The following is a 26,956-nucleotide window of genomic DNA, read 5'->3' on the forward strand; positions in this document are numbered from 1 at the left end:
TCTTAGTCTGTGATGCTGTGGAACCCTAGGTCTCCTCCCGGCCCAGCTTCCAAGCAGCGTTCCCCAGGCGTCCTAGGAGAGGGAGCCCAAAGGAGCATGACTCCCATGGGCGAGGGTCTCCAAGCACCCGGGGAGGGCTGAGGGCCACCCAGGCTGGGCCTTCAAAGCCCGGCCCTCTGAGGCTCTGCTAAGCCAGGGCCAGGAAGGCCTGGGACCGTGGACTCTTCCCCCAGAAAACCGAGTCTTCACACCCTGTATTGCCCACAATTTCAGAGCCATCCACGCGCTCCTGAAAGGAATCCCTGTTCTACAGACAGGGAACACACAAACACACACGGAGGGTTCCGTCCAGCACAGGCCTCGCGCGCTGGGCGTTTGTGCCTCCAGCCCATCCCGCCCGACCATGTGGCCCGCCTGGGAGGACAGAGGCACCTCCTCCCCAGAGCCTGTCCTAGAGCCGGGAGCCCAGACCCTAGATCAGCTACACCATGCTTCCCCAGGGAGGTCAGGAGCCTTAAAGCTCCAAGGCCAAAAGTCAGCAGGAATTTGTGACCTCGTATCACCGGGAAGTCCTTTGGTCATAGGGAAGTTGGTGAATTTTAGGCCCAGCTGTCTCCAGGAGTTCAGACAGTACCTAAGAACCGATCCTCCAGGAGGTTATAGCGCACCTCCTGGGCCATCGAGTGGCAGGCAGCACTGCAGACAGGGCCACAAGCAGTCCCCCTGTGTGCCGCCTCTCTCCAGGCCTACCGCCACTGCTGTCATGCCCGCCACCAACCAGGGCTGGCCGGAGGACTTCGGCTTCCGGCTGGGAGGCTCCGGGCCCTGCTTCGTCCTGGAGGTGGCTGAAGGGAGCAGCGCGCACGCCGGGGGGCTGCGGCCCGGGGACCAGATCCTGGAGGTGGAGGGGCTGGCCGTCGGCGGCCTGAGCCGCGAGCACCTCGTGCGCCTGGCCCGGCGCTGCCCGCGCGTGCCGCCCAGCCTCGGCGTGCTCCCAGGCCCTGACGGCGGCCTCGACGCGGGATCTGGCCCCGAGCCCCCGGCCACAGCGTCGCGGTCCCCGCGCCCGGGCCGCTGCCTCTCTCTGGGCCGTGAGCTGCTGCGCCTCGCTGGCCGCAAGCGCCCCGACGCGGTGCACCGAGAACGCAGGCGCAAAGCCCAGGAATTCAGCCGCAAGGTAGGGCGCGCCGGGCGGGGGCTGGGGGCGGGGTCTGGGCGGCCGTGGGCGGGGCGTGGGGGGCCCGTGGGCGGGGCAGGCTCTCCGGGGCCTAGCGTGGGCCTGGAGCTGAGGCATCTTCTCGGGACATATCGACTAGAAGTATAATGACACGCAAGCCGCATGGCCTTGTACCTAATTTTGTAATTCTGTTCGCTTGTTTTGTAGAGGTAGCTTTTCTTCTTTATTGAGGTAGACAGTTGTACAGTTAAGTGAATTAAGTGTACAGCTCAATTAATTTTACATATGATACACTCTTATAACCACCACCCTGATCAAAATACAGACTAACAGAATATAGATAATAATAGAATGTTGAATATAGAATGATTCCTTCACCCCAGAAGCCTCTTGTGCGCCCCTTTCTTTGTCTATTGACCCGCCCTATAAAGAAGTCACTGCTATTCTGACTTCCATCGTTACAGATGATTTTTGCATCTGTTAGCTTCATAGGCATGGAGTTAGGCAGTATATACTCTTTGGTGCCGGGCTTCTTGTGCTCAACACCATGTCTGTGATGTTCATCCACCTTGCATGTAGCAGCGCATCATTCTTTCTAGAATTGCCTGTATTACTAACATAATGTCTTCATCCACTTGGGCTGCTATAAGAAAATGTCAGAGACTGGGTGGCTTATGAACAACAGGAATGAATTTCTGCCGGCCCTGGAGGACAGAAATCTGAGGTCTGGGTGCCGACATAGTGGTGTGAGAGCCATTTTGTGGGTTGCAGACCTCTCATTGTCCTCACAGGGTGGAAGGAGCTGGGGTGCTCTCTGGGGTCTCTTTCATAAGGGCGCTAATTCCATTTATGAAGCCCCCACCCTCAGGACCTAATCACCTCCCAAAGGCCCCACCTCCTAAAACCGTCACATTGGATATTAGGTTTTCGACATATGAATTGAGGTGGGGGGACCACAAACATTCAGACAGTAGCAGCTAGTGATGTCTAGTATAATCCCAGATGACCTTCTCCAGAGCCAAAGGCCACTCCCAGACGCCGTCCAATCACCGCCGGAGAGTCGAAAAGCGGCATGGTCAGGGCCCCCAGAGGGGCAGTATGGACGTGCAGATCTGGCCAGCAAGCAGGGCCCGCGTGGTCATCAGCAGAGGGTGGACTCTGACCAGCTGCCCAGGCCAGCTGCAGTGTGTTTTCTGGCAAGGGGACATAGAAAGTGATGGAATCTGGTTACAGCTCACCGGCATCTCCAAATCTGAGAACAAATCCCGAAAGAAGACCGCCTCGGGAAGATCAAGGGCGTCTGTGGATCCCCCATCGGTTTTCAGCAAGCAGCTCCCAAACTCTCGCCAGCACTCGCCCTGTCCCAGTTTTTCCTCCTTGAAGAATCTGACATTTATTAGAAAATCCATTAGTGTCCCGTGATGGTGCCGCATGCTTAGATGTAGGTTGAGAGCATCTGGATAATGACTGACACCGAAACCGCACTGTGGCACAGGCCCCAGGAGGGGGGAACTATTTTTTCCTCTTTCTTACGTAAAACGTCTTTCCAGCTAGCCATGTTCTCCTTTGAATCGAGGCTGCAGCTGACTTTGATTTCAAAATCACTAAGCTTTCTGGATGGACATGGTGGGTGCACGAGAAGGGGGTGCCTGGCGCTGCAGCCTGCCCTGCTCACCGCAAGGGGAACTGAAGTCGGCGGGGAAACTGCTGGACATGCTACACGAGAACGGCCGGCCATGTGTGGCTCTTTGGTTTGGTTCCATAAACATTCACCAATTGCCCGCTATATGCCAGGCCCTGTGCCTGGGGCTGGGCATAAGTGAGAGGTCAGGCCTGAATCTCGGGCTGTTGTATCTGGTGAAGGAGACGGTCTCACAGACTTGGGGCGTGCGCATGCTAGGACTCAAGCACGCGCATAGAGTGGCCTCTGACCGGATGTTCTGGAAGCCCCCTGCCCCAGCCCTCTTGTGCCACCGTCTAGGAAGCAGTCGGGGACACAGCGCTGAAGATCAGGGGCAAGTTCTGGGCTGACGGTGAAGATGCAGGAGTTCCACTGCGGGGTCCTCGGCCAGACCGCTGTCGCACGTGCTGCAAGTAGGGGTGAGGGCAGTTGTAGACAGTGCTGGGCCAGAACAACAAGAGGAGGACAGGTGTGCAGGGCGAAGGGGACTCGTTTACTTATTTATTTATAGGTTGGGAGAGACTTGCACGTTAAAATAAGCTACAGGGAAGGTGGCCGCAGAGACGCTGAGATCCAGGTGTTTGGCGGTTATCGATTAGGGACCGTGACGTGCAAGGACTGGGGAAACGGCTGAGACCAGGACAGGTGGAGAGCCTGCTCTCGTGCAGCTGACGAGACAAAGGGACAAAGGAAGTAGACAACTCAAAGAACAAGCTATTTTGGGTAAAGGTAACAAAGTGAAGAAATAAGCAGGGGACAGGGCAATCCGGAAGGACCCCCTGAGGAGTGACGTCCGAGTGACTTTTCAGTTCTTCATCCTCTGAGAGTGGAGGATGGAGGGGAAGGACGCAGTGTCCGTTTAGAAGTTTGGAGGTGGGTGGAAGGCGAGTGAGGTGGTACCCGACAGCCCTGCTTCTGGCTGAAGTCACACCCACATGTCCCCGAGAGAGGTGCATGGCAAACTCACACACTCTCTCAGCCACTCAGTCTCTGCTTCAGGGTCAGCTCAGGATGGCAGGGCCCAGAGACATCCCAGGACCCTCGGTGAACAAGGAGGGCTCTCATGGGGTATGGACAAACAGTGGTTAGCTGACGCACTTAAAAAAGTAACAACACGAGTCGCAGAAGCCTGCACGTTGTGTGATTCCATCGCCTATATCCGGTCTCCGCAAATCCATAGACGCAGAAAAGTAAATTAGTGGTTGCCAGGGGCTGGGAATAAGGAAATGGGGAGTGACTGCGGATAGGTTTTCATTTAGGGGGAGGAAAAAGTTCTGGGAAGAGATAGTGGGGATATTTACACAACGGCATGAATGCACTCGATCCCGCCGAAACGTACACATTACAGCGGTTACAATGGTACATTTTCTTTCGTGAGAATTTTTAAAACAGTGAAAAAAAAGGGGGGGGAGAAGAAACAATGATAATATGTTTATTTTCCTGACTACATGTCATACAAGCTCAATGTAGGAAAAATGGAAACCACCGAATTATAAAAAATCCAAATCAGTACAACACTTAGTGCATATTTCATATGCACAAACACATGTAAAATCATATGTAAAAAATGTAATGCTATGTGTTCCATTCAATTATCTGTTTTTTTCACTTGCCCGTTTATCACTTTTCCTTGTGAGATATAAGTCACATGCCGTATAATTTACTCATTTCAAGTGTACAGCAATGGTTTTTAGTATGTTCACAGAGTTGTATCACCATCGCCACAGTCGATTTCGGAACATTTTAATCACCCCAAAAAGAAACCTTGTACCCCTTAGCTGTCACTCCTCATTTCGTGATTTTAAATAAAGATTAACAGCATCACTCTCACTGGCCAAAGAGTACCACGTTGCATCAAATCTAAAACGCTGTCAATTGCAAGATGCACCGTTGTTTTATTACCGCTAAGAAAAATCCCTGCCAGTTAACCCATGACACGTGCTTCCTTATTATCTTCTTGTCACATAATTTAGTCATTATTGAAAGAGGACTTTCAGTCTTATTCGGACATATTTAGCACCAGCAATGCACATAATTCAGTGGATGTAACACCTGTGACCAGATTCACGCATGCGCAGGAATGACAGTTACGCATATGACACGTCCTCATCTCAGAGATGTTAGAATGTGAAGAAATACCCCAGCATCAACGATGTCCATGTTGCAGAGTGTGGCGCGAACTTGGCTACATCACATCGGGAGTCAACTCCACTAACGTGCAGGAAAGGAACCTGCGTGCGGGACGGTTCACAGCATCAGTGCTGGAGGCCGGAGAAAAGACCAGCGACCCGGAGCACAGCTGTCTAAAGCATCCTCCAGGAAGCGTGTGCCGACGGAGAGCTGTGGGCCTCGGCACTGCCCCGAACAAGCTCTGCCGTCCCGCATCTCTGCGTCGTTCCTTCAAGGGCCAAAGCCCTGGACAAGAGCCTCCAGGTGCGAACGCTACAGCACAGCTGCCAGGGTCTTGCCTCCCACCATTTGGAGTTTCCTCCCTTCTTGGCTAAATAGCCAATAAACTACAAATATCCCCCAAATAAGTGTGCTACACGCGCATCTTCATCGGCCACCCAGACTTCTCTGAGATGACCAGATTACAAACACGAGGGGCACAGAAGTCCAGAGAAAGCACTGAGGGAGTCCACGCGCAGGGCTAAGATGCACTCCGGGGCTTTTTTGTGAAGCCGGAATGTTCTCTGTGGGATCGCTCAGCCAACGGTGTGGTAGAAGGGAGCATAGTATTATAATAATAGTAACTAGCAATTACGGAGTGTGCCTGGCACACATTCATGCTCTCGTAATGACTGCTTTGCTTCTTAAGATGTTCGGTAGAAGGGCTGTCTCTGGGCTTGAGTCCTGACCTTGTGACCCTAGGCAAGTCTTTTCACCTCTGCAGCCTCAGTTTCCTTCGATGTAAACAGAAGGTCCTAGCCGGCCGGCGTCCTGGGGCTGCTGAGGTTTCAAACGAAGTGACCTAGCAGGGTGCTTACCCCTGGGCTCGGGCAGGGCTGCTGTGTCAGCTAAGCTGAAGGAGGGAGGGAGGGGGCCGGCGATTCCCTGGGTCCCTTGTGACCTTCGCAGGACCGTTCCGTGCAGGTGGATGAGATCTTGGGGGACCAGCCGACTGCCAAGGAGCAGGTGTTCGCTGCACTGAAGCAGTTTGCGGCGGAGCAGCGGGTGGATGACCTGGTGTGGGCGCTCACCCTGGCACTGCCCCAGGACGCCCGTGGGCCGCTCCTGGACAACCTCAGGTACCTCAGCCGAGGTGGGGTGGGCAGGCAGGGTGCGGCTCACTCTGGGAGGTCTGCTCTCCCTCGGCCACCCCAGGCACTGCTGCCTCCTAGCATGCTCCCGAGCTGAACCCCTTCGGTCCCAGAGCAAGAGGGGGCCCGTGCCCCCCAGGAGGGCAGCTCTGGCTCGGCGTCACGCTGAGTGAGAAGGAAGGGGCTGCTAACCGCTGAGCCGAGACAGGCGCAGAGGGGCCCCGTCTCCCCTTCTGAAGGCACAGCCTCCCCTGTTCTAGCCCCAAACCCAGATGGTAGAAATCAACAGGATGCCAAGATACTCCTGGTTCTTTACGGAGACGGCACAGCGGCACTATGCGAAGTCCAGGGCTGTGCCGCGTGGGCCCCTGACACCCGGGTCCTCGCCACCCTTCGACGATGCTGGCTGTGTGCCGTGACCTCACCAGCACCCTAGAGGACCCTCTCTGAATCCCCTCCCGTTTATTACTCCCGTTTCACAAAGACGGACTGGGGTTCAGAGAGGCTAAGAGGCTGGCCGGAAGTCACACAGCACAGGAGGGGCAGGCGCAGGAGTGTGACTCGAGCCAGCTGTGCACTTTCTGCTCTTCTGCTCAGCCTTGGACCTCGGAAGTTTATTCTTTAGGGAAAGAAAAAACAAAAACAAAACTCCGGGTGGTCCCCATCTGAGGTGGCCCAAGGCCTCTCCTGGGCCCCCTCCCGGCTTCGGCTTCTCCTGTCCGGGTGTCACTGCCCGACGCTGCCCGGCTTTGATCAGGTCCCCCTGGGCCTGCGCTGCGTTCCCGGTTCCCTGCGGGGGTCCTGCGGGGGGTCTCTCGCTTCACCCCGCCTCCGGCGGCTGTGACTGCTCTCCCGCCCCTCCCCTCCCCCTTCTTGGGCTCAGCCCGCCCCCTCCCCTCGCTGCCATTCACCCCGCAGCCTGCCCCTCCCTCTGGGCCTGGCCAATGTCAGGGACGGGGATGGCCACCACCTCCCCCTCCGCCCCCCCCCCAAGCCCTGGCGGCCGCTGCGCCTCAGCTCTGCAGCGAGCACGGAAGGCCACCGAAAGAGGCCACCATGAGCTGCCTGGGGTGAGTTAGGGGCCCGCCCCTTCCCGGGAAAATTCGGAGAGGAAAAAAAAGAAAGTTATTTCTGGAGCAGAATTTGCGGTGGAGAGGAGCCGAGGGCTCCCTGGAGAGGCGATGGGTGGGCAGCCCTCCGCCCTGCTCCGCCAGGGCTGGGCCAGGGGCGAGCGCGGCGGGCTGTCCCCTGGGAAGTTGGCGCACGTCTCAAGGCTGCGAGCATCCGGACTCCGCCGGAGGCCCCCTCCGATCCCTTCGCCTGGCTGCGGTCCCCGCCGCCGCTGCCGGGATGGCCCCCACGCCTGCCTTTCCAGTCCGCAGCTGGTCCCCAAGCGCCTAGCGGCGGGGCAGGAAGAGCCGGGGTGGGGGAGGCGCCCCCTTGGGCGCGCGGTGTGGCGCTTGGGAAGTGGGAATCCTGGACAGCTGGGGTGCCGGTGCCCCGCAGCGTCCTCGGGGCGCTGCTGGCGAGGATGAAACAGCAGCCTCTGTAGTCAGCGCGTGTCAAGTGCGACAGGAAAATTGGGGAGGTTGCTGGAGGAGGGGTTGGCGCCCAGCTGGGCTCTGCTGGCAGAGACAGGTACCCCGGCAGTGTGGCTTCAGCCGCTCTCACCCCCACCTCCCCAGCTCCCACCCCCCAGGCCCTGGTGGCCCGGGGATGCAGTGATTCCCCACCCGGCACCTCTCCAACAGAGCTCAGGGGGCGTGGAGGAGTCACGGACACAGTTAGCTGTGATTCCCGGGGCTGAGTGCTGCGGGAGACAGCCAAGGGCTACATCATCAGGGGGCAACCAGGGCGGGCTCCTCGGAGGAGGCAGCAGGCACCAATGCTGTGGCTCAGGCAGTGACTGGTGGAGTCTGGTGGTGTGTCCTGTGGAAATGGGGGAGTTCTTCAGGGCCAGGCACCTAGCCACAGGGGTGGACCCCTGAGCGCCAAGGTAGGGTGGTGCCACACAGGATCATGGGTACCCAACACTGCATGCCCAACGGCACCCAGCTGTGAACCATCCTGCATGAGGGGAGGGGCCGCGAAGACCTCCTGCTGCTGCAGCCCTGGGACTCCCTTCCCCCATGTGTGCGCGCTCGCTCAACAGAGGCTAGAACCCATCCAGATCACCCTGTGGCCTCTGAGGGGTGGTCCCAGTGGCCAAAAGAGAAGGCGCGGGGAGAAAGAAGAAGCCGGGCCATTTAGTACACAGTAGCCACTGGCTCCGTGTGGCTATTTAAAATTAAATGTAATGAATATTAAATACAATTTAAAATTCAGCTTCCCAGTCTCACTAGCCACCGTTCAAGTGCTCGGCAGCCACACAGGGCTCCTGGCGACCGTTCGGAGCATGCGTAGGCATCGTTGCAGAAGGTTCTTTGAGAGGGAGATTGGGGTCAGTGACAGCAACGCCAGGAATGGGGCTCATCTTCCTTGACAACGGCAGCTAATCCCAAGGCTCCAAGCCTAATTTGGGTCTGTCCCCAAAGGGATCCCAATTTGATGAAGTGATAAAATGGCTTTCTAATTAGGACAAACCAGGTACTTTGGAAAGTGCGAAGTGGTGAGCGGGGAACAGGAAAGCTCGACAGGCTTCAGGGTCTGCTAGTGTTTCAGGAAATAAGCGAGGGAGGGGTACGCATGGGGGCGGGGGGAGCAACGGAGGTGGCGGAGGAAGCTGGAATTGGAAATCCCCACAGACCTAGCTGGAACCCCGAGTTCACTCACTAGCCGTGCGGCCTTGAACAGGATCATTGGCCTGTACCGTTTATCTATAAAAGGGTGACAGTAATACCTACATGTCCCCAGCGGGGTTCTTGGAAGGAAACAACGTAAATGAACTCTGCCAGCCGCAAACAGAAAAGAGATTGGTTGAGAATCTGGGGGTGAGGGGGTGAGGGAATATCTGTACTTCCTTCACCCTCTTCTGCTATAAGGACGAGCGTCAGGGACACCCTATTGCGAGACAACGTTATCGCGAGAAGTCTGTGAAACGGCGAAGCTGGAAGAGCCAGGCGTGTAAATGTGCTCAGTTAGCTCAGCGTCCCCTGAGGACGGTCCCTCTCTCCTTAGAGACGTTTCTCGACCACGGCCCAGTCATTCTCTGTTGTTGGACTGCTCTGTGCATTGCGGGGTATTTAGCAGCCTCCCTAGCCTCCTCCCACTAGATGCCAGTAGTATAGCCCCCTGCCAGTTGTCGTTTTGTGATAGTCCAAAATATTTCTGGATAGTGCCAAATGTCCCTTGGTGGGGGGGGGGGGACAAAATGGTCAGCCTCCCCGTTGAGCTCCGCCGCTCCAGAGTGATCCGCCTTTGGTAGCACTGTCTTGCTGGGGTAGGCACTTCAGGGAAGGCCAGACGTTGCCTGACCTCTGGCCGCCCCATGCTGCTTTGGGTCCTCTGACCACACGTGCCAGCTGCTGCCTCTGCCGGTGCCTTCACTGGCGCCGAGGCAGTGTGTGCACTGCTGGCTGTGTCTGGATTCGAGCGTGAGCATCTGCTCTGTGCCGGCATCTTCTCTGCCCACAGAAAGGTGGGCAGTGTTCGTAGCCTTCGGGCAGGCTGGTGCTGGGTTCTGGACCATTGCAGCTCGTACGGAGCGAGCATGAATGTCTCCATCATGAAGTGACAGTTGTGGCCCTGTGGGTGTCAGGGAGCCGTGCTCACAGGGACATTTCTCTCCCTGGCAGGGCCGAGGACAAGGCTTGGGGAGGACGCGGCTCTGGCTTCCTGCTGCTGCCAGGGAGAAATGCAGGCCTGAGGGGTCGCCAGAGGGTTGTGGCCTTGCTGGGGTCAGGAACGTGGGGTGGAGGTGTGTTGGGCATTGTGGCCTGGACAGAGTATTCAAGATTGACTGTCAGGTCCGTAGCATCCTCCATGTGGCGGGCTGCAGGAGCCCACCGGTGATGCCATGTGAGAAATTCCCAAAGCCGAGACAGAGGTGGGGTCCCCTGGTTTCTTGCCTCTGCGGTTCCAGCCTGTCTAGGTGGTGGCCACCTCTTGGTGAGGAAAGAGCCTTGTGCTGATGTCCCCTGCTGAGGATGTAGCCAAGAAGTCCCTCCCCAAGATGCCCTGGGCTGGCTCCCCGACACCTATCAGGCCTTTGTGACCTGCAGTCAGGACTCGGATCAGAGAGAAGGAACGATGCAGGCCCCTGGGCTCTGCTCCTGCGCTGGCTTCCAGGGAGTGGCGGGCCCAGAGCCACAGGAAGAGTCCTGCTCCCCTTCCCTGCTCTCTCTTCCAGTAGCTGTGCCTCCCTTCTGCTCCCCCTGGAGGAGGAACCCATCTTGGGGGGCCCGTACTCCCCCACCCACTCCCCTGGGAACTGCGGGGTTTGGTGGCTCCTTCACTTCCGCTCACTCACCGGGGCTCCTACACTCTCCTTCCTCTGTTTTTGGAATCTAGACACTTGTCCCTGACTCCCAATGAGCCCCTGAGGCCCCGGGCAAAGGCCGTCTCCAGCGGACAGCCTGGCTGTACAAGGGGCAGTCGGGGCTTCCTCCCAACCGTCGGGTTCAGTCCCCCTGCGGCCAGGCGTTGGGGACACGCCAGTATGCGGGCATCCCGGGTGCCCAGCCTGAGAGATCGCAGGCGAGGTGCATGGGAGGGACTAATGGAGGGGGCCAAGAGAAGGCGCCGTGACAGCTGGAGCCGCCCCAGCTCCTCGCGAGCTAGATGAAGGGTCCCCCCGGAGGGGCGGGGCGGGGCGGGGCGGAGCCACCCGCGTAGGGGCGGGCGCCGGGCCGGCCCGGCTGGCTCGGGAGGGGCCGCGCGCGCTGGTCCGGCAGAGGCGCGTGGAGTCGCGGCGTCCTCGTTCTGCTGGCGCGGCTCGGCCACCTCCTGACGTCGGCACCTGCCGCGCCGCCACCATCCGCGGCTCCAGATGGGGAAGGACCAGGGCTTCTCCCGGCACTTTCGGTAGCGTCCGCCGCCCCCGGGAACCGTTTGCCCTGGGCGGGCGGTGGGGGGACCCACCTCGCGCAGGCCTGAGAGGGGTGCAGCGGGGGCACTGGGTGGGCACCCGCCGTGCCTGGTTGGGGTGCGAGGGCTGGGCAGGATGGACATAAACTGGAAGGGTACAGGGGGGCGAGTTCCCGCGGGCAGCCTTGGGGGTCGGGATGGGGACTAACAGCCAGGATGGAAAAGCCCTCTGTCCTTCCTGCGACTGGGCCTGTCAAGGGCCCTGGACAGAGGGCGGAATCAGGGAATGTGGAGGAGGGAGAGGACCTCAGGGCAGCCCAAGGGCAGGGATCTGCCGGTGGATTTAGACCTGACCCCCGCCCTCCAGGCAGAGAGAAGAGAACTGACCCTGAGTACAGCATCATTGTGTGGCCGCACGAGAGTCCTACGGCCTCAGAGAAGCCTGTTGGCATAGTGGGGACCTGGGCGTCCTCGGGCAGCCATAGCCAGGCTGTCAGGGTCAGAGGGGTGGTGATGGACCACAGCAGCCCATGAGACCCCGTTGTGCATGGCTCTGCTGGGATAGTCGATTCTAAGAAGACCAGGCTGGGCTGAGCTGCCTGGGCCACACCGAGCCACGTGGAGGGCCCACACAAGCCAGGAAGGGCATCTGGCTCAGTCCCAAGGACACCAACCAGGGGAAGAGCCACCCTACCTTCCCCTGCCTGTGCAGTTGGTGACTTACTCTGGTTCCCGCCTGGGGGGACAGGGTCTTTTCTAATTGCTGCCGGAGGATGGAGCTGGGATGATCATCTGGCCCCTGCCCAGACTGGACCCAGGGTCTGGGGGTGTGAGGCTGATGCCTTTTGAAGTCCAAAGTGTGAGGTGGGCGGTTTCCAGCTTGTCATCCCTCCTTTGCCTGGGCACGAGGGATGTGGTGTGTCCAGGAGGGTGTGGGGAAATTTCAGGCCAGGCAGATGGAGGTGTCAGGCTCCAGGGACGTTGAGTGACCATCTGGGGAATGAGGCTGAGGCTCTAAAATTTTGAGAATTGCTGCGGGTGAGGAAGGATGGGCGGATCAGGCAAAGATGCTCCTGGCAGAGTTGAGCAGGTCATTCCTCCTGGCCTCTTGGTTTCCTGGGACATCCGTGAGCAGAGCTCGCTGGGGGTGGGAGGGCAGGCCCTGAGGTACTCTCCTTCCTGAGTGCACACCCCTTCCCTCCTTCCAGGCAGCCATTCTGCCCACCTGGCCTTATGAGTCCCACCCACAGAGGTCTAGGGAGCTGAGCGGGGGCCACTGGGCAACATCAGAGGGGTTGCATTTCAGGTGGCTACAAGGCCACCGCTCCCCTCTCCTCCCCCCTCCCCACCATGCCCTTGGCACTGGCTTCTGGTACAGAAAACAAAAGGGAGACCTCACTAGCAACGAGAACTTCGGGGGCTCTCAGCAGAGCCAAGGGCTAGCTGTGCAACCCTGGAAAGTTACAGAGCCTCAGAGTCCTCTGCCACAGACCGAGGAGGCCACCAGGATGGTAACTGCTGCCGTCACTCAGAGATGTGGTGGGGCCACCAGTCGTGGCAGCACCCCTGTTTACTGAGTCCCTGAGTTCCTCCCATGCGCTGAGCCCTGGCTTGTCACTGTGGCTCAAAGCCGAACTACAGACCCAGACCTCAAAGAGCTTCCGGGTCGCAGAGAAGATTCATGGTCACCAAGGAACCATCCTGGGGTGTGGGACCCCCCACCCCCAAAGGGACCATGAGAGCTTCCCTTGCTTCTCACCACTTCCACATGGCTTCTTTGAGAGCAGGACCTCAGTGCCTTCAGCTTTGAAGCCCAGGGCCTGGCCGGCCCAGGTAGCGGGGGCTTAGACACAGGATTAAGCTGAAGGAAGTCAGTGCTGGGCATTGAAGGCTGAGCCCGGTTTAGTTGAGGAAGCACAGAGTGTACGGGTGGGCAGGGGCTACAGTATGCGGGAAAGTAAGAGAGGCAGGGCTGGAGGTCCTGGTTCCCGCACACTGAGTCGCAGCTGTAGAGCTGGCAGCCAGAGGGCCGGCCAGAGACGCAAGCAGGAGGGCCGGACTGTGGTGACCAGGGCAGATCGTGGCTTCTCGCTCCTCCATCCCAAGTAGCCTGGAGCCAGGCTGGGAGGAGGCAGGCGGTGGGGATCCCTGGCCGAGGTTGGCCTGGCAGGTGCGACAGCGTGAGATCAGGAAGGGAGTGGGGGAGAGGCCGGCAGATAGAGGCAGGACAGGAGGACACGGTCCATGGACTCGCTTTGGGGGTACCGAGGCCCCTCAGAAGAGAGTGCTGGGGAAGGTAGGAGCTAGAGCTAGACGGGCGCCGTGGTCCCTGAGTGGCGGGACAGGTTGGGAGCACGTGGCTGGACACCGAGGGGGAGACTGGGGCGCCCGCCACCCCGGGGGGGGGGGTGCAGGGCCGGGAGACCAGGCAGCGCCCTGGGGCCGCGGTGTGCCGCGCTTGGGGTACGGTCTGGGGGCGCGCCCCGACTCTGCCATCTCGCCGGCAGGATCTTCATCCCCAAGAAGCACCGGGCGCGCTTCGACGAGGTGGTGTCACAGGGTCTGCTGGGCAAGTTGTGCCGCGCGCGGCGGGCGCAGAGCGCGCAGCGGCTGCGCCGGAGCCGCAGCGAGGAGCGGCCCGAGCGCCTCCTGGTGTCCACGCGCGCCAGCGCCGCCCCGCGCCGCCCGGACGAGCCGCCCCCGCGCAAGGCCGCCTCGCTGCTGGCCGGCCGCGCCGGCTCGGGGGGCGCGCGCAGGTACCCCAGGCAGGCGGGCCTCCGGGCCCGAGGGTGGGCTCGGGATGGGGCTGGACGCCAGGCGGGTTGGGCGAAAGTAGGGGAGCTAAAGGGGAGCGGACACGGGACTTAGCCGTCCCCTGCGCTCCCAGCCCCCGCTCGCGAGGGCAGCGCACACCGCCCGCCCCCACCCGCCCGTTCTTTCTCCCCAGGACAGTCCGAGTCTACAAGGGCAACAAGAGCTTCGGCTTCACGCTGCGCGGCCACGGGCCCGTCTGGATCGAGTCTGTCCTGCCTGGTGAGGGGCGGGCGGGTTGTCCAGGGTGAGGTGAGGGACCCTACTAGGCCGCTCCTCAGCACCCTCCCCTCTCCCACTCCCCAGGTACCGACCTCATGTAGCCAGGGTCCTCTGAGTGTCCCAGAGGAGCAGATCCAAATCATCCATCTGCCCGAGTTGGGGCAAACCCCATCCAAGTTCAGGATCAGCCCTGAGCCAAGTGGACCAAGTTCTCTCTTCAGACCTTGCCTATGTCCTCAGGGAGGGCTAGGGTACTTCCGGGACGGGCGCCAGGGCACAGCTGGTGTCTGCCTAGGCTGCCCCCAAACAGCATGGCCTGTACCCAGTGCCCACTGGGTAACTGGGCCCTTGCCAGGTGGGCCAGACCCAGAGAGATGACAGGGCTTCAGGGCCTCTGCCCCTTATCCAGTCCCCAATCCAGACTTCCCTCCCCCCCTCCCCTCCCCTTCTCCCTCCTGGAGTGGTGGCAACCTGAAGGCAGAGCAGGAATTCCTCCTTCCTGCCCTCCAGTGGCTGCAGGTGTGGGAAGAAGTTAATACCTGTGAGTGGTGGCCCTTCCCGTGCTAGAGGTCTGGGGTGCGGGCCGGGGCAGAAGTGTCTGCTGGTGCTGAACCCAACTCTCTCTCCCTGGAACTGCCCCACAGGGCTGGGTCATCTGCTCTCTGTCCTGCACCCACCCCCTCCCGGCCCCTGAGCATGATGCCCCTGGGGACGCCTCCCCATCACTGCCTCTGCCTCTGCGTCTCCCGTGCCCGGTGCATGGGTTTGTGAGACGGGCGTCTTCTGATCCCCAGAAACGCACCTCCGTGTCTTAGCATCATTGTTCCAGCCATTGGATCTTTCTGAGACCTAGTCCCTGTTGACTGAGGCATTCTGGGTCTTCTCGGATTTCTGCACCACTAGGTTTGGACGTACCGTCATTGTGAAGAGGTCCAAGGCTGCCCTCTGGGGAGCTTCCTCCTCACCCCCATCTCCTCGCCTCTTCCCCTGTGTGTAGCCAGAGATACCTGGCCTAGGGCCATGTTAAAATCCAGGTGTGCTGTTCTCCCCAATCCAGCCTCCAGGCTGGTAACCCCAGGCCATCCTTGGCATAGGAAGTCCAAGCGGATGCTTTGATGGGAGCTTTTACATTTGCCTAGAGAGACCAGCAAATCAAGGACCAGAACCCAGGGTCTCCTGACTCCTGATCCAGTGATCTTTAATCCCCTGCTACAACCCCTCTCACCGCCGCCCCTCGCCCCAGGCTGGCCCAAGCTTCCAGGCAGGCCAGCTTGGATCTGTTATCGCCATAACTCCTGCCCCCTTTACAGTCCCAGGGGAAGGACTTTGCCCCATACCCATCTTCCCAGAAGTCTTCCCCGATCATTCCCTTCCTCTCCCGACAATCCCCACAGCCTTAAGAGAGAACTTATAATCTGAGAATATATTTTGTTTAGGCATTTATCATCCCTCCTCCATACCTCTAAATCAAATTCAGTGACAACTATTAAAAGGGGCAGAAAGAAAAGAAGTCTATACCACAGGAGCACATTTATCAGCCACCCCTGCCCCCGGTGTTAGGTACTGGTCATCAGGGCCATCGAGGCAAAGAGGAAGAATTAAATCAGCTGCCTCCATGTGTTTAAAATGCAGGTTTTATTATTCAGACATGGCGAGGCCGACAGATCAGGAGATGATTGCCGTTGACAAAATAGTTTGTTCCTCACGGTTCCCCAGAGGAGCAAGCGCGCCATGCCTTGCAGGGCCACACGGGGAAGCTCCAGGGCGGGTCAGGAGGCAGAGGGAGGGGGACAATGTTGACGAGAGCCTTTGCTGTGGTTTCTGTGGGAAGGGACAGGCAAGGCAGGGCGAGCAGACTCGGGGTTGGCTGTTTGAATAAGTTCAGTGGGGTCTAAGCACAGGGGCGGACCCTGGTTGTGTGGTGCCTGGCCCTGGGTGACAAGGACAGGTGCCTTGTGGCTCAGAGTGTGAGAGCCTACAGAGGAGGGGGTGGGGTGTGGGCTCAGGATTGCTGGGTTTGCGTTTCAAAGGCACGCCTGCAGAGAGACACTTGTTATCTCTAGGAATTGGCTAGTACCAGAGGGACGGTCCTCCCTGTATCAACAAGTCCCCAAGATATCGACACCTAAAAAACATGATTAATACATGGCGTTTTCCAGCCTGAGGCAGAGGACTGCCTCCCTCCAAAGCAGACACATTTTCTCCTGGTGACAAAGACACAGGGGGGTCTATGACGAGGAGCTGTGTGTGTGTGTGGGGGGGGGTGCTGAGCATGGCGTCTGCAGCAGGGGCCTGGCTGGGGCACGTGTGCTGGGAAGCACTGTTCTCGAGACCTCCTTCGCCTCCTTTCCCCAGCGGCTCAGGCTGACTGGTCCCCGCGCCCCGAGCACACCCACCCCCGGCTCAGCCCAGAGCGGTCCAGAGCAGAGAGGTGCTGGGTCCAGTGCAGGCACCGCTGGCCTGAATTTGGCTCTCATCTGCCACCCGCCCCATTTCCCGCCTATAAAGTCTCCCTTCTCGCCTCCAGGGAGCCCTGCTGACAATGCGTCCCTCAGGTCGGGCGACCGGATCCTCTTCCTCAACGGACTGGACATGAGGTCAGAGGCTACTGGGGACACCAGAGCTTGGTGGTGAACCCTCCCCCGAGACTGCTGCCTCTTGGGACATCCGGGCATGGTCCTGATCTCCTCTGACCAGTTGGTCCCCAGGGTCTGTCCCCATTCCTGTGGGAACTCTTGAGTCTCTCCTCCCACCCTAGCTAGGACATCAGTCCATCCAACCAGAAAACACCCCAGGGACACAGACCATCTGTGTCGTCCCCTTCAGGGAAGGCCTGGCTTAGGGGCGACATGGGTGCGACCCCTTCGGTGCCCGGAAGTGTCCAGCGGGCGCTGGGCCCAGAGCTTCTTCTGCAGAAATTAAAGAGCAGGAGAGGCAGGGCCCTGGCCCAGCTGTGCATGTGCCCTGTGGCCTCGGCGAGCAGGACAGGGAGGTCCGGCGGGTGGCTGTGGACAGGGCTCATCCCTTCGGGCCTTCCTGGGCCATCTCCGCTTGGCAGGAACTGCTCCCACGACAAGGTGGTGTCCATGCTGCAGGGCAGTGGCGCCATGCCCACGCTGGTGGTGGAGGAGGGGCTCGTCCCGTTCGCCAGCGGTGAGACCCCCACTGCCACTTCGCCTTGTAGCCCACAGAGACCCCGAGGCCCAACCCCGCCACCCCAATTTCCCCCCAAGCCCGCCGCATCCTTCCCCAGGTGGCGCTGTAGAGCCCAGGGGGACCACCTCGGTCCCGCCTCCAGCCATCCCCGCCCCCAGCCGTAGGCAGCAGCAGTGCCTCCCGCTGCATGGGGCTGCGCAGCCGCAGTCCCGCTCAGGCGGTCCCCTGGCAGCTGCGGGAAACCGACACACCGGCCGGGGTGTGTGGGTGGGGGGCGGGGGGGGGAGAGGGAGGGGTGCCGGGTCACCTGTGCCCCTCCTGCCTGCGGCCCTGCAGACTCCGATTCCCTGGACTCCCCGAACCCGTCGTCGGCGCTCACCTCGCTGCAGTGGGTGGCGGACATCCTGCCATCCAGCATCCGCGTGCAGGGGAGGACTTTCAGCCAGCAGCTGGAGCACCTGCTCACGCCCCCCGAGCGCTACGGGGTCTGCCGAGCCCTCGAGAGCTTCTTCCAGCACAGGTGGCCGGGCCGCAGTGGTGGTGGGGACCTCTTTCCCCTGGTTGAACCCCAAATCCTGGCCCAGACTCACCATCCAGATCTCCCTGCCTGAGCCTCTTCACCCCCTTCTCCTGGGGGAGGCTCAAAAAGGCAGCAGCTGGTACTGGGACCTCAAGGCGGCGACAATGGGGCTGCCCCAGAACAAGCCCTGACTCTGAAACCTCCTAGCCACGTGACCGGAGCAAGTCACGATCTTCTCTGTACAGTTCCCACCTGCAGCATTATCGATGGGACCCTCATCTGTGGGCACTCGCTACCAGCCAGGCCCTTTGGGGGTTGATTTGATGACTTTCTTTTCGCACCTCAGTGAGAGCAGGCTGCATTTGTCACACTCAGTTAACAGGATCATTGTCATGGTTCGTGCAAAGCCCCTCCCTTGTTCATCTTTTTTTTGTTGTTTAAACAGTTTTATTGAGATGTAATTCACATACCACACCATCGACCCATGTAAATGCACAGTGTGCTGCTTTTTAGTGTATTCACCAACACGCACAACTGCCACCGCACTCAGTTGTAGAGCATTTTCATCACCTCAGAAAGAAACCCTGCACCCTTTCACCACCACCCGCCCCTTCTCCGCCCCTCCCACCCTCAGCAACCACCCACCTACTTTCTCTTTCTATTTCCCTGTTCTGGACACTTCAGATGAATAGAATCATTCAACATGTGGGCTTTTGTGTCCAGCTTCTTTTACTTAGCAAAATATTTCCAATGTTCATCCAACTTAGAACATCTATTTCATCCCCTTTTTATGGCCAAGTAATATTCCGTCGTGTGGCGAGAACACATTTTGTTTATCCATTCGACAGTTGATGGACATTGGGGTACTTCCGCCTCTCATTCCCTTTGGGCCTCACTCCATGTCTGAGTCCCAGTCTGACGAGTTTTACGGGCATCCTTTCGTCTAAAGCTGTTCTCCAAAACTGGGCATCGCTCCATATAATGTATTTTTATTTTACAGTATCATCGTGCTATGTATTGCATTCCGTGTCTGACTTTTTTTCACTAACTGCTCTGTCTTTAGAGCTGTCCGCGTCTCTCTGTGTACATTTCACACACCATTTACAGCCGCAGCCAAATTCCCACGGTTCACAGCCACTTGTCTTAGCTCTCTTTACCTTGCCAGCGACACACACCTCCACTCTCTCCCATCACAATAACACTGTGATGAACATCGTCGTGTTCGCTTCCTTGTGGCGCTGTGTACAGTTCATTTGAAATTTACTTCTAAGAGCAGAATTGCTGCGTATTAAGGTATTTGTTGATTTAACTAGGTCATGCCAATTGCTTCCTGGAGCACCGTTTCACCCACACCGACAGGGTCCCCAGCCCCACATCTTCACCGACACCTGGCACTATCCAGCTCTGCATTTTTGCTAGGCTTTTTAGCCACGAAGCGATATCTCGTTACTTTATTTTGGGTTCTTAATTATTATTTCAAACATCTTTTAATGTCCTTGTCGACTTTTTCCATTTCCTTCTCTGTAAATGACCTGTTTGGACGCTTTGTCCATTTTTGTTTTATTGGGCTTTTTGTTTGTGTTGATTTGTAGGAGTTCCTTGTATATATCAGATACTGAGTCCCTGTCGATTTTGGACATTATAACTATCTTCTCCCATTTGTTACTTCTATTTTTACTTCTGTTATATCTGTTAATGTGTCCAAGTTATGTTTCTCTGAACAGATATCCTTGATTTTGTATAATCGAATCCAGTGCACATTGGGTCCCATTGCTTTGGCAGAGAAATTTTGTTTAAGAAACCTTCCCCTGCCCATAGCTCAAAAGATATCTTCCTGCATGACCTTCTATTAATTTTATAATTTCATCTTTCGCAGTTTCCTGTTTTAGCCACTTAGAGTTCTTTATGTGTGGTGTTATGTGGGGAGCCAGTTTAATTTTTCCACATAATGCAGGGATCAGCAAACTATTTTCTGAAGGGCCGGATAGTAAATATTTTAGCCTTTGCAGACCAGATGGTCTCCAACTTAGCTGCTGTCGCTTGAAAACTATGTAAACAAATAGGTGTGGCCATGTTCCAATAACACTTTCTTTACAAAGACAGGTGGTGAGCCCGATTTTGGCCCATGGGCCATCGTTTGCTGATCCCTGACACAGTGACTCAGCTTTCCCTATACGCTCCATACAGTTCTATCTTCTCAACAGCTCTAGATACTATTTTCATCCCCATTTTACAGATGAGGAAACTGAGGCACAGAGGAGTTAAGTAACTTGAGAAAGGTCACTTGGCTGGTAAGTGGCAGAGGCAGGATTTGAATCTGGGCGGCCTGTCCCCATGACCCTTCTTCCTGCCCACTTCTCTGTCTTGGCAGTGGGGGGGACAGAGGGGACAGGGCATGAGCCTGAATTCTGTGGCCTGGAGGTGTCCCCTTCTCCCGTCCTTACCCAGCACCCTACAGTGAGCCCCTCAGTAACGAGCCTCTTGCTCCTGCGTCCTCCCCCAGAAACATCGACACCCTCATCGTCGATGTCTACCCTGTGCTGGACACACCTGCCAAGCAGGTGCTTTGGCAGTTCATCTACCAGCTGCTGACTTATGAGGAGCAGGAGCTCTGCCAGGAGAAAATCGCGTGCTTCCTGGGCTACACGGCCATGACGGGTAAGCAGCCCGTCCCCGTCCCAGCCCACCAGGTGACGAGACAGACGTTCTCACCTGTGAGGTGTTACAGCCTCCATACACAGATGTGCCCGCATGCCATGCACATACACACCCGATGGGGAGGGTCGAGGGTTTGAGCAAGAAACTCGGTGTAGGGTGGACACACATATCCCTAAACCAGGAATCGTTCTTTTTTACCCCATAAGTCCCTCTGGGCAGCAGTGACCAGGTGTTGAGACCTTGGATGATGGGGTTGTATTCCCTTGTCGTGAGAAGAGGCCTTGTGGGGTGGGCCACAGCCACCTGCCCAGCCTCCACCCCCGTGATCCTGTTCCTGGATCCTGTTCCGCTTGAGGGCTGTCCTGGACCCTGGCAGGCTGGGCCCACCATCCCTGTGTTTAGTGGCTCCATGTCCAGCTGAGAGGACGAGGGCCCATCCCGCCTCCATGTCCCACATCAGAGCCTGAGCCCTCGCTGGACCTGGAGCCGGAGCTGGAGCCAGAGCCGGAGCCAGTGCCCGAGCTCCAGCCCCGGAGCTCCCTGCGGGCCTCCTCCGTGTGCCGCCGCAGCCTCCGGTCCCCGGGCCTAGAGGCCAGCCTGGGCTGCGGTAAGGCCCCGGGCCAAAAGGCTGGAAAGGGTGTGAGGGTGAAACTGGAGTTCGGTCTTCCAGCTGCAAACGGGCTTGGTGGGAAGAGAAGCCCCCGGGGATGGGCCGAGCGGACACCCTCCGGGTCTGCAGGGCTGGCGGGTTCTTCCTCCACGGCCCCCGCCTGTGGCTGGGCTGCAGCCTGAGCCTTAGAGCTCGGAAATGGTCACCAAACCCTCCCATAGCCGACTCTGCCCTGCCCCCCATTCCTGGCAGGTCCCAGCGACTGCCCCGAGATGCCCCTTCCTCTGATCCCAGGCGAGCGCCAGGCGGGTGACGGCACGTCCCTCCCCGAGACCCCCAATCCCAAGATGGTGAGACCTATCTGCTCCCTGGTGGTGTCAGTGGGGGGCTGGGGCCGACCCTGCCTCCCAGACTGCGCAGGCCTGGCCTCTGCGGCCCGCCAGGGCCAGCGGGGGAGGCGAGGGTGGCTGGACTCAGCCTGACGCCCCTGGCACAGATGTCGGCCGTCTACGCGGAGTTGGAGTCCCGACTGAGCAGCAGCTTCAAAGGGAAGATGGGGACCACGTCGAGATCTCGCGCCTCCCCACCAGCGCCCAACCCGGCAGGCACGGCAGGTGGGGCTCCACCAGCCCGGCTCCTGTCAGGCGCTGGCCTCTGTCCACTGGTTGGGAGTTACCCCACCTCCAGGCACAACGTGGAGCCCCCTCTTTGCTCCATGGCCACGGAACTAAGTTGCAGGGAACCCCAGCAGCCGTCATGGTTGGGGGTGGGGAGCGTCAAGGTCAGGGTTGTCCTTGTCTTTACATGTCCTCTCTGATCCTCAGCCCTGTTGTGGATCTAGAAAGCAGAGGGCTGCCCCAGAGGGGTCCCCAAGTTAGCATGTGGCTATGGGATGAACTATCGAGTGCGTGTCTGGGTCTGTGAATGGCATAGCTGGAAAGGACACAGGTGATGAGTTCTCTGCAGTTCAGAAGGCGGGGCCCCCGGCTGGTGCTCCTGTGCGCCAAGGGCCTGCTGGGTGTGGGAGGCGGCTCGTGACCGTGGTCGGGGACCCGGAGAAGGCCCCCGGCCCTCGTGTTCAGTGGTTCCCAGGCGGGACCCCCGGTGTTCCTTTCAAGATGAGCTGGGGTCTGGCCTGTCCTGGGCCTAAGCAGTCCTCCCGTCCGGCCTTTGATCACCGTCGAGGAAGAGCGTGGGGGGACGGGGTCACCCAGGTCTTCCCGTGCTGTGTCGGGAGGACACACAGCCAACCTGCCCTGGCCCCTCCCCTCCAGCCTGCACCTGGAACCCAGGTACTGGCTGAAGAGGGGTCCTCACGCACCCTCCCCCACCCCAGGGCCCAGGACCCTGTCCAGCGTCTCATGGCCCAGCGAGAGACTTGTGCCCTCCCCCTGCTACTACCCGCTGTGCTCGGGGGGCCCGGCCTCCCCCAGCAGCTCCGAGTCCCACCCCTACGCCAGCCTGGACAGCAGCAGGGCGCCCTCCCCACAGCCAGGCCACGGGCCCATCCACTCCGACAGCCCCCCCAGCCCGGACCTCGCCCGCCAGCCTAGCCGCAAGCTCTTCACCTTCTCCCGGCCTGCGCGGAGCCGGGATACTGACCGCTTCCTGGACGCCCTGAGTGAGCAGCTGGGCCCCCGGGTCACCGTCGTGGATGATTTCCTGAGCCCCGAGAATGACTATGAGGAGGTGAGCGTGCAGGCGGATGTGGAAGGCCGGGGAGCAGGTGCCAGAGGGGGTCTGCCAGAGGAGCAGGGTCCTGGGCTCCTACGACAGGCCTGCCCTGGGGACCTGTCCCAAGCCACTGTTCTCCCTGGCTCGAGCTATCCTATCACACCCTTCGACTCAAGCTATGACACCCCTAACCCAAGGCTCCCCGTCTCAGGTTACTCCAGTCCTCGGCAGGCCATTCCACCCGCAGCCGCAGGCTGACCCACCAGGCTATCCGGGCCTGTCCCTAGGCTACCCCATCCTCTGCCCCGCACTACCTGGCTTTCCCTCGCCTCGCGCCCCACGCTCCCGCGTCTCTGGGCCCAGCCCAGCCCTCCCCTTGCCTTGTTCTGCTCCCGCCAGATGAGTTTCCACGATGACCAGGGCAGCTTCGTGACCAACGAGCGGAGCAGCGCCAGCGAGTGCATCAGCAGCAGCGAGGAAGGCAGCTCCCTGACCTACTCTTCTGTCTCCGACCACATTCCCCCGCCCCCGCTCAGCCCCCCGCCGCCCCCGCCCCTGCCCTTTCATGACCCCAAGCCCGGTGCCCGCACCTCCGACGCTCCCCGGGGCCCCACTCAGACGCTGGCCAAACCCCTCACCCAACTCAGCCACCCAGTCCCTCCGCCGCCCCCGCCGCCCCTGCCCCCACCCGTGCCCTGTGCGCCCCCCATGCTGTCCCGGGGCCTGGGCCACCGCCGCAGTGAGACCAGCCACATGAGCGTCAAGCGCCTGCGATGGGAGCAGGTGGAGAACTCGGAAGGCACCATCTGGGGTCAGGTAGGTGACCTGGGGCCCCACAGGGCCCTGCACCGGGAGAAGGGTGCCTGGGCAGGTGGCCTGGGTAGAGAACAAGACCTGGCCACACTCTAGCCCCTGGCATCTCCCTGAGTTAGTTCCCCACGAATCAGGACCCCGGGGCAGCTCTGGTGAACTCGCTCCCTGCAAAGGACACCTCAGGACAGGGCCAGACCCCTCAGCCACCTCCAAGCCCCCTTGGTGGGCTACAGCGCCATAGCAGCCCCTCTCCCCTGCCCCAGTGAGCCACTGGCTTCTGGCCGGAGGGTGTCCAAGTGTGAGTCACTGACCCCAAGAGGAGCCGGCTCACCACCCGATAACTGGGACGAGCTCGCTTCTCCTGCAGACTCCTCAGGTGTACCTCAGGGCTGACGGGGGCCATCCCTGGGGGGGGGGAGCAGCCCTCAGAGGGCGGGCGGGGTGGGGGGCGGTATCCAGCTGCCAGCCTTCCTCCTCACTCCGCGCCTTCGCGCTCCCTCGCAGCTGGGGGAAGACTCCGACTATGACAAGCTGAGTGACATGGTGAAATACCTTGACCTGGAGCTTCACTTTGGTACCCAGAAACCTGCGAGTGAGTGGCCTGAGGGCCCTGGGGGACCCCGATACCAGGCTCTATGTGACAGCCCACCTGCTGCTTTCTGTGGCATCCCAGGGCTTGGAGCCCTGCAGGTTTGCACTGACTGCCATTTACTTACTGGTCAGGGGGCGTCTGGGCTGTTGGGGGTGGCCGCACCCCTTCCTGGCCCTCCGCGGCAGCCTCGGCCTAGCCTCCCCTCATTAAACCATCAGCTTCTCTTCCAGAGCCAGTGTCCGGGCCTGAGCCCTTCAGGAAGAAGGAAGTGGTGGAGATCCTGTCGCACAAGAAGGCCTACAACACCTGTGAGGGGCCGGGGCGTCCCAGGGGATGTAGGGAGCAGGATGCGGCCCCTCCCTCTGGGCCGCAGAGCCGCGAGTCCGCCCCATGGATGACAGAGATTCGGTTGTAGGGCTTCCTCCCTCCCCAACCTCCACACTCGCCAGCCGTCCGGCCCCGCGAAGGTCCCCTCCCAGGTCCCACACCCAGCCCGGTCCCTCCAGGGTAGGTGCCGGGCTTGGGCTCGCCCACAGGCCACGCCCCCTGGTTGGCGCCCTGGTTCTGGCCCCGCCTCCAGGCCCCTCCCTAGCCTCTTGGTTCCCCCCAGGCTCCATCCCGTAGCCCAGGTGGATCTCGAGGCCCCGCCCGGGCTCACCTTAGCGGCCCCGCCCGCAGCCATCCTGCTGGCGCACCTGAAGCTGAGCCCGGCGGAGCTGCGGCAGGTGCTCATGAGCATGGAGCCGCGGCGCCTGGAGCCCGCGCACCTGGCGCAGCTGCTGCTGTTCGCGCCCGACGCGGACGAGGAGCTGCGCTACCAGGCGTTCCGGGAGGCGCCGGGCCGCCTCAGCGAGCCCGACCAGTTCGTCCTTCAGGTGCGGCGACCGTGACCCCCGCCCGGGGTCAGGCGCTGCCGCCCAGCGGCCTCGGCCGCCTGGATCCGGGCTCGCTCTGGCCTGGGGCTGCGTTGGTCCCGAGCTCAAACCTCCGAGTCCCGGTTTCACACCTTTAGTGGGCAGTTCCCGCCCGCGGTCCAATGTAGGTGGGATGAGGGTGCCCCCTGGAGGTTGTGCTTAATTTTCCCGAGGGCCCGGGTGGGGCCGTGGGGCCCCTGGCGGTGGATGAATCCTGGCCCTGCCTTCCGGGCAGATGCTGTCGGTCCCCGAATACAAGACGCGCCTGCGCAGCCTCCACTTCCAGGCCACCCTGCAGGAGAAGACGGAGGAGATCCGGGCCAGCCTGGAGTGCTTGCGCCAGGCCTCCCTCGAGCTCAAGAACAGCCGCAAGCTCGCCAAGATCCTGGAGGTCAGGGCGCACCCCCTCCCCGGTCACTCGACCCAGCCCCTGCCCCCTGCCCCTGGGGCTTCCGGCCTGGAAGTCCATCCTGATGCGGAGGGGGTGCAGGCCAGGGGCCGAGGGGTGGGGCAAGTGCCTGCCTGCCCACCTTCTTTTCCAGTTCGTGTTGGCCATGGGCAACTATCTCAACGACGGACAGCCCAAAACCAACAAGACCACGGGCTTCAAAATCAACTTTCTGACGGAGGTGAGGGGCTCGTCAGTAGTGATCCATTAGCTGGCTTTGCCACGGAGGGTGGAGAGGCGGGGCCCAAACAAGCTGTGGCAGGCAGAGGGCAGGAGAACATCATGGCCAAGGAGGGCCCTTCTCCGGGAGGAAGAGCTGGCTGCCTGCCCGCCAGGGTATGACTGCAGCAAAGGTTGGTGGGTGGCCCAGGGTAGGGTGGGGGTGGCGGGGGTACTCTTCCAAGCTAGGCTGGATCAGTGGAGTAGAGTGAGCAGGGAGGGTCAGCTCCAGGAGGAAGAGGAGGGTCCATTTTTTAGATAGATACAAATGGTTAAGGATGTCTGAGACTCAGATGGGCCACAGATGCTTCCAGAAAACCACACGAGGGAAGATCTGTGAATGAGGCTACCCATCCCCTTGGGATGAGAGAATCTTGGGCTGTATCTACTGACAAGGGCAGAAGAACCTAGGGCCCTCCCCTAGTTGCCAGCTGGGGTCCTGGTTCCTGGGAGGAGGGAGAGGTCACCAAGAGCTGGGCCAGGGAACCTGCGAACCCCTGGGGAGGCCGGCGGCAGCCCTGCAGGTAAGACTTCAGAGTATGGAATGCCGGCCATCGGTGTTCGAGCTCTGGAGTTGGTGAGCGTTGAGGGCCAGGGTCGAAGCCACGGTCAGGGAGAAGCAGCATGTGGGTGCACGTGGTCAGGAATCCGATGGGGTCCTTGAGGAGGATGTGCGTTGGGGGGTCACTTGCAGCTGAACTCCACCAAGACCGTGGACGGGAAGTCCACCTTCCTGCACGTCCTCGCCAGATCGCTGAGCCAGCACTTTCCTGAACTCCTGGGCTGCGCCCGGGACCTGCCCACTGTGCCCCTGGCTGCCAAAGGTAGGCTGGGTGAACGGGTGCGGAGCAGAGGCGCTGCTGTCCCGGCTGGGAGCGTGGCCCGTGAGGCTCTGTCCTCTTCCCTACAGTGAACCAACGGGCCCTGACGAGTGACCTGGCTGACCTCCATGGCACCATCAGTGAGATTCAGGCCGCCTGCCAAAGCATGGTCCCCTCCAGTGAGGACAAGTTTGCCGTGGTCATGACGGTACCCTCCGTGCAGTCTGTCCCAGTGCTGGAGTGGCCCCTGGGGAGGGGTGTCAGGGAGCACCAGGTGTGGCCCCAGCGGAGTGTCTGCGCAGAGGCTGCTGGGGGACCGGGGGTGCTGGAAGAGGGTCCGCCGGGCTCATTCAGGTCCAAGTGCTCGTGCCAAGTCCACGTGCAATTGCAGATGAACTCTCTTGACTGCCCTGAA

General features: G+C 60.0%; 1 protein-coding gene across 1 annotated transcript in view; it reads left to right on the plus strand.

Annotated features, from left to right (window-relative positions):
* The first annotated feature begins 763 nt into the window (after positions 1-763).
* The window catches only part of LOC107515941 (Grid2 interacting protein), a 29,207-nt gene continuing 3,014 nt past the window's right edge, over positions 764-26,956 (plus strand). Inside the window, exons 1-20 of the mRNA XM_016155222.2 lie at positions 764-1,177; positions 5,952-6,106; positions 13,591-13,839; positions 14,031-14,116; positions 16,644-16,713; positions 17,175-17,269; positions 17,609-17,792; positions 20,296-20,450; positions 20,911-21,057; positions 21,313-21,410; positions 21,557-21,674; positions 22,397-22,749; positions 23,134-23,550; positions 24,052-24,139; positions 24,370-24,447; positions 24,818-25,014; positions 25,289-25,444; positions 25,596-25,682; positions 26,415-26,544; positions 26,631-26,749. Of these exons, the coding sequence (XP_016010708.2) occupies positions 764-1,177; positions 5,952-6,106; positions 13,591-13,839; positions 14,031-14,116; positions 16,644-16,713; positions 17,175-17,269; positions 17,609-17,792; positions 20,296-20,450; positions 20,911-21,057; positions 21,313-21,410; positions 21,557-21,674; positions 22,397-22,749; positions 23,134-23,550; positions 24,052-24,139; positions 24,370-24,447; positions 24,818-25,014; positions 25,289-25,444; positions 25,596-25,682; positions 26,415-26,544; positions 26,631-26,749 (3,396 nt within the window). The remainder of the gene's footprint in view (positions 1,178-5,951; positions 6,107-13,590; positions 13,840-14,030; positions 14,117-16,643; positions 16,714-17,174; positions 17,270-17,608; positions 17,793-20,295; positions 20,451-20,910; positions 21,058-21,312; positions 21,411-21,556; positions 21,675-22,396; positions 22,750-23,133; positions 23,551-24,051; positions 24,140-24,369; positions 24,448-24,817; positions 25,015-25,288; positions 25,445-25,595; positions 25,683-26,414; positions 26,545-26,630; positions 26,750-26,956) is intronic.

This window comes from Rousettus aegyptiacus, unplaced genomic scaffold (assembly GCF_014176215.1).
Source record: "Rousettus aegyptiacus isolate mRouAeg1 unplaced genomic scaffold, mRouAeg1.p scaffold_m13_p_7, whole genome shotgun sequence".
NCBI lineage: Eukaryota > Metazoa > Chordata > Mammalia > Chiroptera > Pteropodidae > Rousettus > Rousettus aegyptiacus.